At 49.2% G+C, this 12,663-nt stretch overlaps 2 protein-coding genes across 2 annotated transcripts in view; one reads left to right on the forward strand and one right to left on the reverse strand.

Annotated features, from left to right (window-relative positions):
• The window catches only part of WRAP53 (WD repeat containing antisense to TP53), a 121,282-nt gene that overhangs the window by 78,768 nt on the left and 29,851 nt on the right, over positions 1 to 12,663 (reverse strand). The gene's annotated exons all lie outside the window — the stretch shown is intronic.
• Positions 1,464 to 3,102, forward strand: SAT2 (spermidine/spermine N1-acetyltransferase family member 2). Its single transcript, XM_050765528.1, has 6 exons — positions 1,464 to 1,745; positions 1,920 to 1,971; positions 2,108 to 2,191; positions 2,290 to 2,391; positions 2,541 to 2,581; positions 2,722 to 3,102. The coding sequence occupies exons 1-6, from the start codon at positions 1,680 to 1,682 to the stop codon at positions 2,887 to 2,889; spliced, it is 513 nt and encodes a 170-aa protein (XP_050621485.1). The 5' UTR covers positions 1,464 to 1,679; the 3' UTR covers positions 2,890 to 3,102.

The raw sequence follows: 12,663 nt of genomic DNA on the forward strand, positions 1-12,663 counted from the left end.
GAGACTCCGTCTCAAAAAAAAAAAAAAAAAAAAAAAAAAAAAGAAAGTGAGGCCATCCCCAGGGGGATCTCTCTCTTGAGTTTCTCCTACCCCACCAGCTCAAGCACTCTTCAGAAACTATTTCCACAAACACTGACGCTGAGGTTTCCCTGGAGGAAGGAGGGTTGGGGGTGCCTATCCTCAAGTACTGGAAGAGTAGAATTGAGGGAGAGACCTTTCTTCCTTGTTGAGGGTGAAAAATAAGAATTGCATGACCTGACGTGGTGTTGGGTCGATAAGGTGATAAGCCTCAGCCACTCCAAGACCCTTCATGAGTGTTCTGGTCAGCAGAAGTTACTCCTTGGGGAATGGGTGGGCCCAAGATGACCTTTACCCTCAGTGGGCTGGAGTCTTGGCTCTGCCCTGTGGAATATAGGGAAAAGAAGAGCAAGGGACAACCTTGTGGGTCATATTTGGGACCCAGGCAAAGACCTCAAATGTCTGAACTGAGCTGTACCAGATCCAAGACTGAGGCAGGCTCATCCCTCAGCCGACAGAACAAGTTGCCACCTCGTGTTGGCATTGCAAGGGGTGCTGGGAGGCCAGGCGCAGTGGCTCATGCCTATAATCCTGACACTTTGGGAGGCTGAGGTGGGAGGATTGCTTGAGGCCAGGAGTTTAAGACCAACCTGGGCAACATGGCGTGATCCCGTATCTACCAAAGAAAAAAAAAAAAAATTAGCCAGGCATAGTGGTGCACACCTGTGGTCCTAGCTACTCAGGAGGCTGAGGGGAAGAGGATCGCTTGAGCCCGGGAAGTTACGGCTATAATGAGCTATGATCAGGCCACTGTGTTACTTGGGCAACAGAGTGAGACCGTCTCGAAAAAAAAAAAAAAATTAGCCGGGAGTGCCGGTGCGCGACTGTAGTCCCAGCTACTCCAGAGGCTAAGGCAGGAGAATCGCTTGAACTCGGGAGGTAGAGGCTGCAGTGAGCAGAGATCGCGCCACTACACTCCAGCCTGGGAAACAAAGCAAGACTCGATCTCCAAAAACAAACAAACGAACGAATAAATAAATAAACAAAACATTTTTAAAAATGCATATGTCCTCAAGAGGTAACACTTCATCCTACTCAAGAGCTGCAGGAAACAGCTTTCAGAGCTGAGGGTCTTAAGGCTTACCCAGGGTCTGGGGGGGTGAGTGAGCCTGAGGCTAAAGCAGGTTATCACCACATACGTCAATTTAAAAAGCACTGCCGGGGAGCCTTTGAACCGCAGGGTAACTCGATCGAGGTTGGGACACCCACACAACCTCAAGGAAGCCGCCACACTCCAACCTTGACCTCTACCCAGGGGCCCAGTCACAAGATCCAGCTGTCGGGGGGTGGGACTTGGGGGGGGCGGGGCTGCGCCTGTTCTCCAAGCTGATTGGCTGACGGTTGTGCCCCCTGCTGCGACAGAATTCGAGGGGGTGGGGCTTTGCCCCGCAGTGAGGACCTCCTCGCTGGCCCACTCTCTCCGTCCTGACGGCACCGGAATCCCAGCCCCACTTCGCAGGCTGCTGCTACCCCGCCGTCCCGGCCACTCCTGCCACCCCGCTCTCCCAGGCTCTTCAGGATCCAAGCTTGTAGGCCCTTTAAAGGGTCTTGTTGCCGTTTGCGGGGCTGTGAGACTTTGGTCCTAGACAGTGGGGATCCGGATGGCTTCCGTGCGGATCCGAGAGGCCAAGGGGGGAGACTGTGGAGATATCCTGAGGCTGATTCGGGTGAAGAGAGGAGAGAGGGGAGAGGGGAGAAGGCCGGAAACCAGGGGGTCAGAGTGACGCGGCCAGAGCGGGGGCGCAGGAGGCGGGGGCGGGGGGAGGGGCTCGCCTTGGGACCCTGCTCGGGGAGCAGCGGGGCCCTTCTGCCCAAATCCAGCCTCCGTACTCACGCCTTAGGAACTAGCCGAGTTCGAAAACCTCTCGGATCAGGTGAAGATCAGTGAAGAAGGTGGGGACTCAGCGCCCAGGTTCTGGCGGAGGCTGGGGAGGAAATGAGGGATGGGTTCCCCAGGCGACAGCTCCAGGCTGGGCATAGACCCAGGTCCTCTTTCTCTATCTCTTTGTCACAACTCCAATCTCGGCAGCCCTGAGAGCAGATGGCTTTGGAGAGAATCCTTTCTATCACTGTTTGGTAGCAGAGATTCTTCCAGCGTCCGGGGAGCTACTGGGTAAGAGCAGCTGGGCCTTAGAAGTCCACCTCTCCAGCCGGCCTCAGAGGTCTCCCCACAGGCTCCCAGAAGCCGTACTCCTCTTTTCTCTCTCTCAGGGCCCTGCGTGGTGGGCTATGGAATATACTACTTCATCTACAGTACATGGAAGGGACGCACCATTTATCTGGAGGATATCTATGTGATGCCGGAATATCGGGGTACTGGGCAGAAGCTGAGGCGGGAGTGGGAACGAAGCACCCCACACACCCCACCATCATCCCCAGTCCCCAGATCCCAGCCTGTGTCCTTTTCTGATTCCCTTCAGCTCAAACAATAGATATTTTTTGCCTCTTTCTCTCCATAACAGGTCAAGGGATTGGTTCCAAAATAATCAAAAAGGTGGCTGAGGTGAGGAGAGGGTGGGGGTGACAAGTGAGGACCTAAAGAAGCAAGGGTATATGGAGGGGGAGGACCCGGGTTGAATGAGGGAGGGAGAAAACCTTTTCCTTTTTTGACCCCAGAAAAGTTAGTGATGTTTTCTCCCACAGGTGGCCTTGGATAAGGGCTGCTCCCAATTCCGCCTGGCTGTCCTGGACTGGAACCAGAGGGCCACGGACTTGTACAAGGCCCTAGGAGCCCAAGATCTGACGGAAGCTGAGGGCTGGCACTTCTTCCGCTTTGAAGGAGAGGCGATGAGAAAGTTGGCAGGAAAGTGAGGCCATCCCCAGGGGGATCTCTCTCTTGAGTTTCTCCTTCCCCACCAGCTCAAGCACTCTTCAGAAACTATTTCCACAAACACTGACGCTGAGGCCTCTCTGGAGGAAGGAGGGTTGGGGGTGCCTATCCTCAAGTCCTGGAAGAGTAGAATTGAGGGAGAGACCTTTCTTCCTTGTTGAGGGTGAAAAATAAATATGAATTGCATGACCTGATGTGGCGTTGGGTCTTTTCTTCTCTTTCCTTTTTTATTTTCTTTCTTTTCTTCTTTTTTTTTTTTTTTTTTTTTTTTTTTACAGAGTCTCTGTCCCCCAGGCTGGAGTGCAGTGGCGTGAACTCAGCTCACTGCAACCTCTGCCTCATGGGTTCAAGCAATTCTTCTGCCTCAGCCTCCCGAATAGCTGGTACTACCGGTGCACACCACCATGCCTGGCTAATTTTTGTGTTTTTAGTAGAGACGGTGTTTCACCATGCTGGCCGGGCTGGTCTGTAACTCCTGATCTTGTGATATGGCCGCCTCAACCTCGCAAAGTGCTTGTATTACTGGTGTGAGCCACTGCGCCCAGTCCAAAGTCTTTTTTTAATTTTTTTAATTTTTGTCCCCAAGCTGGAGTGCAATGGTTGGATCTTGGCTCACTGCAACATCCGCTTCCCGGTTTCAAGCGATTCTCCTGCCTCAGCCTCCTGAGTAGCTAGGATTATAGGCACCTGCCACCACATGTTAATTTTTGTATTTTTGTATTTTTATCAGCCCACCTCGGCCTCCCAAAGTGCTGAGATTACAGGCGGGAGCCACCGTGCCCAGCCCAACAGTCTTTATTCTCAATCTGGTGTGCCCGACAAAAGCTCACACCTGGCCGGGCTCCGTGGCTCACGCCTGTGATCCCAGCACTCTGGGAGGCCGAGGCGGGCAGATCATCTGAGGTCAGGAGTTCAAGAGCAGCCTGACCAAGATGGCAAAACCCCATCTCTACTAAAAATACAAAATTAGCCAGGCATGGTGGCAGGCGCCCATAATCCCAGCTACTCGGGAGGCTGAGGCAGGAGAATCGCTTGAACCTTGGAGATGGAGGTTGCAGTGAGTCAAGATCATGCTACCGCACTCCAGCCTGGGAAACAAGAGCAAAACTCCATCTCAAAAAAAAAAAAAAAAAGCTCATGCCTGTAATCCCAGCATGTTGGATTTGGGGAGGCTGGTAAATTGCTTGAGTCCAGGAGTTCAAGAGCAGTCTGGCCAACATAGCAAAATCTCGTCTCTACCAAAAATACAGAAAAAGCCAACACACAATGGCATGGTACTCTAGGCCCAGCTACTGGGGAGGCTGAGGCACGAGAATCGCTTGATCCCAGGAAGTAGAGGTTGCAGTGAGCCAAGACCACGCCACTGCACTCCAGCCTGAGTGACAGAGCAATACCCAGTCTCAAAAAAAAAAAAAAAAAAAAAGGCTGGGCGCGGTGGCTCAAGCCTGTAATCCCAGCACTTTGGGAGGCCAGGACGGGCGGATCACGAGGTCAGGAGATTGAGACCATCCTGGCTAACACGGTGAAACCCCGTCTCTGCTAAAAAATACAAAAACCTAGCCGGGCTAGGTGGCGGGCACCTGTAGTCCCAGCTACTCGGGAGGCTGAGGCAGGAGAATGGTGTAAACCCGGGAGGCGGAGCTTGCAGTGAGCTGAGATCCGGCCACTGCACTCCATCCTGGGTGACAGAGCAAGACTCCATCTCAAAAAAAAAAAAAAAAAAAATCTCAATAGTTTGAGAGGTTGAGGGTGGAGGATCACTTGAGCCAGGAGTTCAAGACCAGCCTAGGCAACATGGGCAAGACTACATCTCTACAAAATTAGGCCGGGTGCAGTGGCTTATCCTTATAATCCCAGCACTTCGGGAGGCAGGCAGATCACTTGAGGTCAGGAGTTCGAGACCAGCCTGGCCAACATGTAGAAACCCCATCTCTACTAAAAATACAAAAATTAGCTGGGTGTGGTGGCACCCATGTAATTCCAACTACTTGGGAGGTTGAGGCATGAGAATCGCTTCAACCCAGGTGGCAGAGGTCGCAGTGAGCTGAGTTTGTGCCACCACACTCCAGCCTGGGTGACAGATGGAGACTCTCTCAAAAAACAGAAAATGGCTGGGCACAGTGGCTCACACCTGTAATCCTAGCACTTTGGGAGGCCAAGGTGGGTGGATTACCGGAGGTCAGGAGTTTGAGACCAGCCTGGCCAACATGGTGAAACCCTGTTTCTACTAAAAATACAAAAATTAGCTGGGCTTGGTGGTGCATGCCTGTAATCCCAGCTACTCAGGAGGCTGAGGCAGGAGAATCACTTGAACCTAGGAGGTAGAGGTTGCAGTGAGCCGAGATTGCACTACTGCACTCTGGGTGACAGAGCAAGACTCTGTCTAAAACAAACAAACAAACAACAACAACAACAAAAAACCCAAAGGAAACAAAAACTAAATAAATAAAATTTGCCCAGGTCAGTAGCAAATGCCTGTAGTCCCAACTACTCAGGAGGCTGAGGTGGGAGGATCACCTGAACCTTAGAGGTCAAGGCTGAAGTGAGTCATGTTTGCACCACTGCACTCCAGCCTGGGTGACAGAGTGAGATCCTGTCTCAAAACAAAAACAATAATAGGTTGGGTACAGTGGCTCACGCCTGTAATCCTAGCATTTTGGAAAGCCAAGGTGGGTAGATTAATAGAGTCCAATAGTTCAAGACTAACCTGCGCAACAGGGCAAAACCCTGTCTCTGCAAAAAATACAAAAACATTAGCTGAGCGTGGTGGCAAAATGCCTGTAGTTCCAGCTACTGGGGGGCTGAGATGGGAGGATGGCTTGAGCTCAGGAGGTTGAGGCTACAGTGAACTGAGAACCTGCCAATGCACTCCAGCCGGGGTGACAGAGCAAAGCCCTGCCTCAAAAAGCAAATTTTAATCACTAATGCAGAAGATAAAAGAGTATAAACTAGGAAACTTAATACTCCCAACATTTTTTTTGTTTGTTTGAGATGGTGTTTCGCTCTTCTTGACCAGGCTGGAGTGCAATGGCACCATCTCACTCACCACAACCTTCGCCTCCTGGGTCCAAGCAATTCTCCTGCCTTAGCCTCCTGAGTAGCTGGGATTACAGACACACGCCACCACACCCCGCTAATTTTCTATTTTTAATAGAGATGAGGTTTCTCCATGTTGGTCAGGCTGGTCTCCAACTTCGATCTGCCTGCCTCGGCCTCCCAAAGTGCTGGGATTACAGGCATAAGCCACAGTGCCCAGCCAATGCTTCCAAAATTTATCTTGTTCCCATCTTGTTTTGTCTTTGGTTTTCAGAGTTTATGTTTTTAATGTTATTATCTTCACCTTGGTCCCAGATCTTACTAATATTCATAGAATATCTTTGCGCTCCATCACACCTGTAACCCCAGCACTTTGGGAGGCCGAGGCAGGCGGATCATGAGGTCAGGAGATTGAGACCATCCTGGCTAACACAGTGAAACTCTGTCTCTACTAAAAATACAAAAAAAATTAGCTGGGCATGGTGGTGGGCGCCTGTAGTCCCAGCTACTCAGGAGGCTGAGGCAGGAGAATGGCATGAACCCGGGAGGCGAAGCTTGCAGTGAGTCGAGATCGGGCCACTGCAGTCCAGCCTGGGCGACAGAGCAGGACTGCGTCTCAAAAAAAAAAAAAAAAAAAAAAAAAAAAAAAAAAAAAAAAAATTTCCTCACTCTTCCAAGGCAACCACTCTCAACTGAGTTTTGTTTTGTTTCGTTTTGTTTTTTTGAGACAGAGTCTACTTTATCTCCCAGGCGGGAGCGCAGTGGTGAGATCTGGGCTAACTGCAGCCTCTGCCTCCTAGGTTCAAGTGATTCTCCTGACTCAGCCTCCCAAGTAGCTGGGATAACAGGCATGTGCTACCACGCCCGGCTAATTTATTTATTTTTTTGAGACAGAGTTTCACTCTTGTTGCCCAGGCTGGAGTGTAATGGTGTGATCTTGGCTCACTGCAACCTCTGCCCCCCAGGTTCAAGTGACTCTCCTGCCTCAGCCTCTTGAGTAGCTGGGATTACAGGCACGTGACCTCCTAATTTTTATATATTTTTTAGTAGAGATGGGTTTTCACCATGTTGGCCAGGCTGGTCTCAAACTCCTGACCTCAGATGATCTGCCCGCCTCAGCCTCCCAAAGTGCTGGGATTACAGGTGTAAGCCACCATGCCAGGCCCATAATTTTTGTGTTTTTAGTACAGATGGGGTTTCTCCATGTTGGCCAGGCTGGTCTTGAAATCCTGGCCTCAAGTCATCCTCCAGCCACATAAGTGATAATACATTTGCCCACATGGGGATGAAATCCACAACCTTGGTGTTAGCACCTGGCTCTAACCACCTGAGCTAACTGACTATTGCAAATGTTGTGTTTTTTTTGTTTGTTTGTTTTGTTTTGTTTGTGACTGGGTCTTGCTCTGTTGCCCAAGCCAAGTGCAGTGGTGTCATCATAGCTCACTGCAGTCTTGACCTCCTGGGCTCAAGTGATTCTCCTGCCTCAGCCTCTCAAGTATCTGGGATTACAGGCGGGTGCTATCAAGCCTGGCTAATGAAAAACAATTTTTTGGCCGGGCACGGTGAATCCACCTCTCCACTAAAAATACAAAAAAATTAGGCAGGCGTTGTGGCAGGCTCCTTTAGTCCCAGCTACTCGGGAGGCTGAGGCAGGAGAATGGTGTGAACCTGGGAGGTGGAGCTTGCAGTGAGCCAAGATCATGCCACTGCACTCCAGCCTGGGCGACAGAGCAAGACTCCGTCTCAAAAAAAAAAAAAAAGAAAAGAAAGAAAAACAAACTTTTGACTGGGTATGGTGGCATATGCCTGTAATTCTAGCACTCTGGGAGGCCGAGGCAGGTGGATCACCTGAGGTCAGGAGTTGGTGACCAGCCTTACTACCATGGTGAAACCCTGTCTCTACTAAATATAAACAAATTAACCGGGCGTGGTGGCTCATGCCTGTAATCCGAGCTACTTGGGAGACTGAGGCAGGAGAATTATTTGTACCTGGGAGGCAGAGGTTGCAGTGAGCCAATCGCACCATTGCACTCCAGCCTGGGCAACAAGAGCGAAACTCTGTCTCCAAAAAAACCAAAAAAAAAATTATTAAGCTGGGCACTGTAGCTCACACCTGTAATCCCAGCACTTTGGAAGGCTGAGGCGGGCGGATGACTTGAGGTCACGAGGTTGAGACTAACCTGGCTAACATGGTGAAACCCCGCCTGTCTCTACTGAAAATAGAAAAATTAGCTGGATGTGGTGGTGAATGCCTGTAATCCCAGCTACCTGGGAGGCTTAGGCAGGAGGATCTCTTGAACCTGGGAGGCGGGGGTTGCAGTGAGCCAACATCGTGCCACTGCACTCTAGCCTAGGCAACAGAGTGAGACTCTGTCTCAAAAAAAACAACAAAAAAAAGCAAAACAAACAAACAAACAAAAAAACACATTTTTTATTGGAGGCTAGGTCTCACTATTTTGCCCAGGCTAGTATTGGACTCCAGAGCTCAAGCAATCCTCCCACTTTGGCCTCCCAAAAAGGGAGGATTACAGATATGAGCCACCACACCTGGCCAGTATTACTACTTCTCGATGTCTCTTTTTCTTTTTCAATTTTTTCAAAAAAAATTTTTTTTTTGAGAGGGATAAGGGGTCTTTATTTTTTTAGAGACAGGGTCTTTTTCTGTTGCCTGGACTGGAGTACGGTGGCACGATCCTAGCTCACTGTAACCATGAACTCCTGGTCTTAACTGATCCTCTTGCCATGACCTCCCAAACGGCTGAGATTACAGGCACGTGCCACTGCTCTTGGCCTCACTTCTTGAGGTTGAGGCTGAAGTGAGGCATGTTTGCACCACTGCACTCCAGGGTTTTTTGTTTAGGCATTAGCTATTGGCTTTGCACTGTGGAAGATGAGAAGCTAGCCCTTCAGAACAAGGATCATTGAGGTTAAAAAAAAAACAGAGAAGCCCTTTTTTTCCAATCGACTTGTCACCCCACCTCCACTTCCCATCCTCCTGGGTTTAGTGTTTACTTTTTTTTTTTTTTTTTGAGACAAAGTTTCATCCTTGTTCCCCAGGCTGGAGTGCAGTGGCATGATCTCAGCACACTGCAACCTCTGCCTCTCAGGTTCAAGCAATTCTCCTGCCTCAGCCTCCCGAGTAGCTGGGACTATAGGCACCCACCACCACGCCTGGCTAATTTTTGTATTTTTAGTAGAGATGGGGTTTCACCATGCTGTTCAGGCCGGTCTTGAACTCCTGACCTCAGGTGATCCACCCGCCTTGGCCTCCCAAAGTGCTGGGATTACAGGCGTGAGTCACCATGCCCAGCCTCATTATTATGATTATTATATGAATACACGTATGATCCATGTGGATAGTTACAATTCTTTTTCTTTCTTGTACCATTTTTGTTTTCCCTGGAATTTATAACTGCCTTGTCCTCTCTGTTTGCTTAGTTTCCTGTGTACTCTAATTTGTTCCTAAATTCTCCCTTAATTAATCTCTCATAAAGATATACAAACACTTAGGAATTTCAATCTACTTCATTTTGAAGAATTTCTCAAAAAGCCCTTCGACCTGCTCCAGTCCAGAGAGGCAATCTTGAGGCTGCACTGTTGAGATCTCCCTTCACCTTCATCCTGGGGATCCTCTTTGCCTCTCTCTTGTGTTGACGTTCTGTTGCCTGGAACCTGCGTTTCCTCTTTCTAGGTTTACTCTTATTTTGATGAAGCTTTTTGAGAAACGGTACCGGGAGGTAAATTTGTTGGGACTTTAAAAGTCTGAAAATGTCTGTTCTACTCCTGCACTTAATTGAGAGTGGGGGCCGGGCGCAGTGGCTCATGCCTATAATCCCAACGCTTTGGGTGGCTGAGGTGAGCGACTCACCTGAGGTGAGGAGTTCGAGACCAGCCTGGCCAACATGGTGAAACCACGTGTCTACTAAAAATACAACAACAACAAAAAAAACCAAGCCAGCTGTGGCAGTGGGTGCCTAAAATCCCAGCTACTCAGGAGGCTGAGGCAGGAGAATTGCTGGAACCTGGGAGGCAGAGGTTGTAGTGAGCTGAGATCATACCACTGCACTCTAGTCTGAGTGACAGAGCAAGACTCTGTCTCAACAACAAAAAAAATTGAGAGTGTGGCTACGTATAGGAAACGAGGTTGGAAATAATTTTTCTTTTTTTTGAGACAGAGTCTTGCTCTGTCACCCAGGCTGTATATAGTGCAGTGGTGTGATCTCGGCTCACTGCAACCTCTGCCTCCCGGGTTCAAGAGATTCTCCTCCCTCAGCCTCCTGAGTAGTTGGGATTATAGGCACACGCTACCATGTGTGGCCGATTTTTGTATTTTTGAGACCAGGCTGGTCTCAATCTCCTGACCTCAGGTGATCCACCCACCTCAGCATCCCAAAGTGCTGGGATTACAGGCGTGAGCCACCACACCCGGCTAATTTTTGTATTTTTGGTAGAGACAGGGCTTCACCATGCTGCCCAGGCCGCTCCTGAACGCCCGAGCTCAAGTGATCTGCCTGCTTCAGCCTCCCAAAGTGCCAGGATTACAGGCGTGAGCCACTGCACCTGGCCTTGGGAAATTTTCTTGCATAATTATTACTATTGATTTGAGATGATTTCATCTTCCCAGATAATTATATCTGTTATCATTTTCTGGAATTCTGGTTATTCAGATGTTGTATCCCATGGACTAATCCTTTAATTTTCTTATATTTTATTTTCCTTTCTTCTATCGCCTTTATTTTTATTTTATTTTTTTTTTTTTTTGAGACGGAGTCTTGCTCTGTCACCCAAACTGGAGTGCAGTGGCGCGATCTCGGCTCACTGCAAGCTCCGCCTCCCGGGTTTACGCCATTCTCCTGCCTCAGCCTCCTGAGTAGCTGGGACTACAGGCGCCCGCCACCGCGCCCGGCTAATTTTTTGTATTTTTAGTAGAGACGGGGTTTCACCGTGGTCTCGATCTCCTGACCTTGTGATCCGCCCGCCTCGGCCTCCCAAAGTGCTGGGATTACAGGCGTGAGCCACCGCGCCCGGCCTATTTTTATTTTTAATTTTTATTTTTTCAGATGGAGTCTTGCTCTGTCACCCAAACTGGAGTGCAGTGGCACAATCTTGGCTCATTGCAACCTCTGCCTCCTGAGTTCAAGTGATTCTCCTGCCTCAGTCTCCTGAGTAGCTGGGACTACAAGCGCATGCCACCATTCCAGGCTAATTTTTGTATTTTTAGTAGAGATGGAATTTCAACAGACTGGTCTTGAACTCCTGACCTCAGGTGACCTCAGGTGATCCACCAGCCTCAGCCTCCCAAACTGCTGGGATTACAGGTATGAGCCCGGTGCCTGGCCATGGTTGCAATATTAATAATTATTATAAATATTAATAATTTTTCCAGTGTCTTTATTCTGCCATCACACTATGAAGTAAGAGATTTCCGGCCGGGCGGGGTGGCTCACGCCTGTAATCCCTGCACTTTGGGAGGCTGAGGCGGGCGGATCACGAGGTCAGGAGATCGAGACCATCCTGGCTAACACGGTGAAACCCCGTCTCTACTAAAATACAAAAAATTAGCCGGGCGCGGTGGCGGGCGCCTGTAGTCCCAGCTACTCGGGAGGCTGAGGCAGGAGAATGGCGCGAACCCGGGAGGCGGAGCTTGCAGTGAGCCGAGATGGTGCCACTGCACTCCAGCCTGGGCGACAAAGTGAAGACTCCGCCTCAAAAAAAAAAAAAAAAAAAAAAAGAAGTAAGAGATTTCCAGGTCTGTTTGTCCCCACCATTAAATACAAAAATTTAAAAATTAGCCAGATGTGGTGGCTAAGTTCAAAGGGCAAAAAAAAAAAAACTTAGTATAATCCATCACCTTATTTTCTAAACCTTTATCTCCTATGTTATGTCCTCCATGATTGGCATTACCATTTACTCTAATCCAAGAAGTGAATGGAACATAGGACAACTCCCAGAATGTGAATTTTTCCTGCTACTACCATTATTTCATTACAATTTTTCCTATTTTGAATTTCCCCGGAATTGTTTATTATTTATTATTATTATTTTTTTTTTGAGACAGAATGTCACTCTTGTTGCCCAGACTGGAGTGCAATGGCACAATCTCGGCTCACTGCAACCTCTGCCTCCCGGGTTCAAGCAATTCTCCTGCCTCAGCCTCCGAGTAGCTGGGTTTACAGGCATGGGCCATCATGCCCAGCTAATTTTTGTATTTTTAGTAGAGACGGGGTTTCTCCATGTTGGTCAGGCTGGTCTCAAACTCCCAATCTTAGGTGATCTACCCGCCTCTGCCTCCCAAAGTGGTGGGATTACAGGTGTGAGCCACTGCGCCCGGGCACTATTATTATTATTATTATTATTACTATTTGTCGTTGTTGTTGTTGAGATGGAGTCTCGCTCTGTCGCCCAGGCTGGAGTGCAGTGGCGCGATCTCCACTCACGCAACCTCCGCCTCCTGGGTTCACGCCATTCTCCTGCCTCAGCCTCCAGAGTAGCTGGGACTACAGGCGCTCGCCACCACGCCTGGCTTTTTTTTTTTTTTTTTTTTTTTTTTTTTGTATTTTTAGTTGAGATGGAGTTTCACCGTGTTAGCCAGGATGGTCTCGATCTCCTGACCTCGTGATCCGCCCGCGTCGGCCTCCCAAAATGCTGGGATTACAGGCGTGAGCCATCGCACACTGCCATTATTATTATTTTTTAAGTTTCACTCATTGCCCAGGCTG

The sequence above is a fragment of the Macaca thibetana genome, chromosome 16 (assembly GCF_024542745.1).
Source record: "Macaca thibetana thibetana isolate TM-01 chromosome 16, ASM2454274v1, whole genome shotgun sequence".
Taxonomy (NCBI): Eukaryota; Metazoa; Chordata; class Mammalia; order Primates; family Cercopithecidae; genus Macaca; species Macaca thibetana.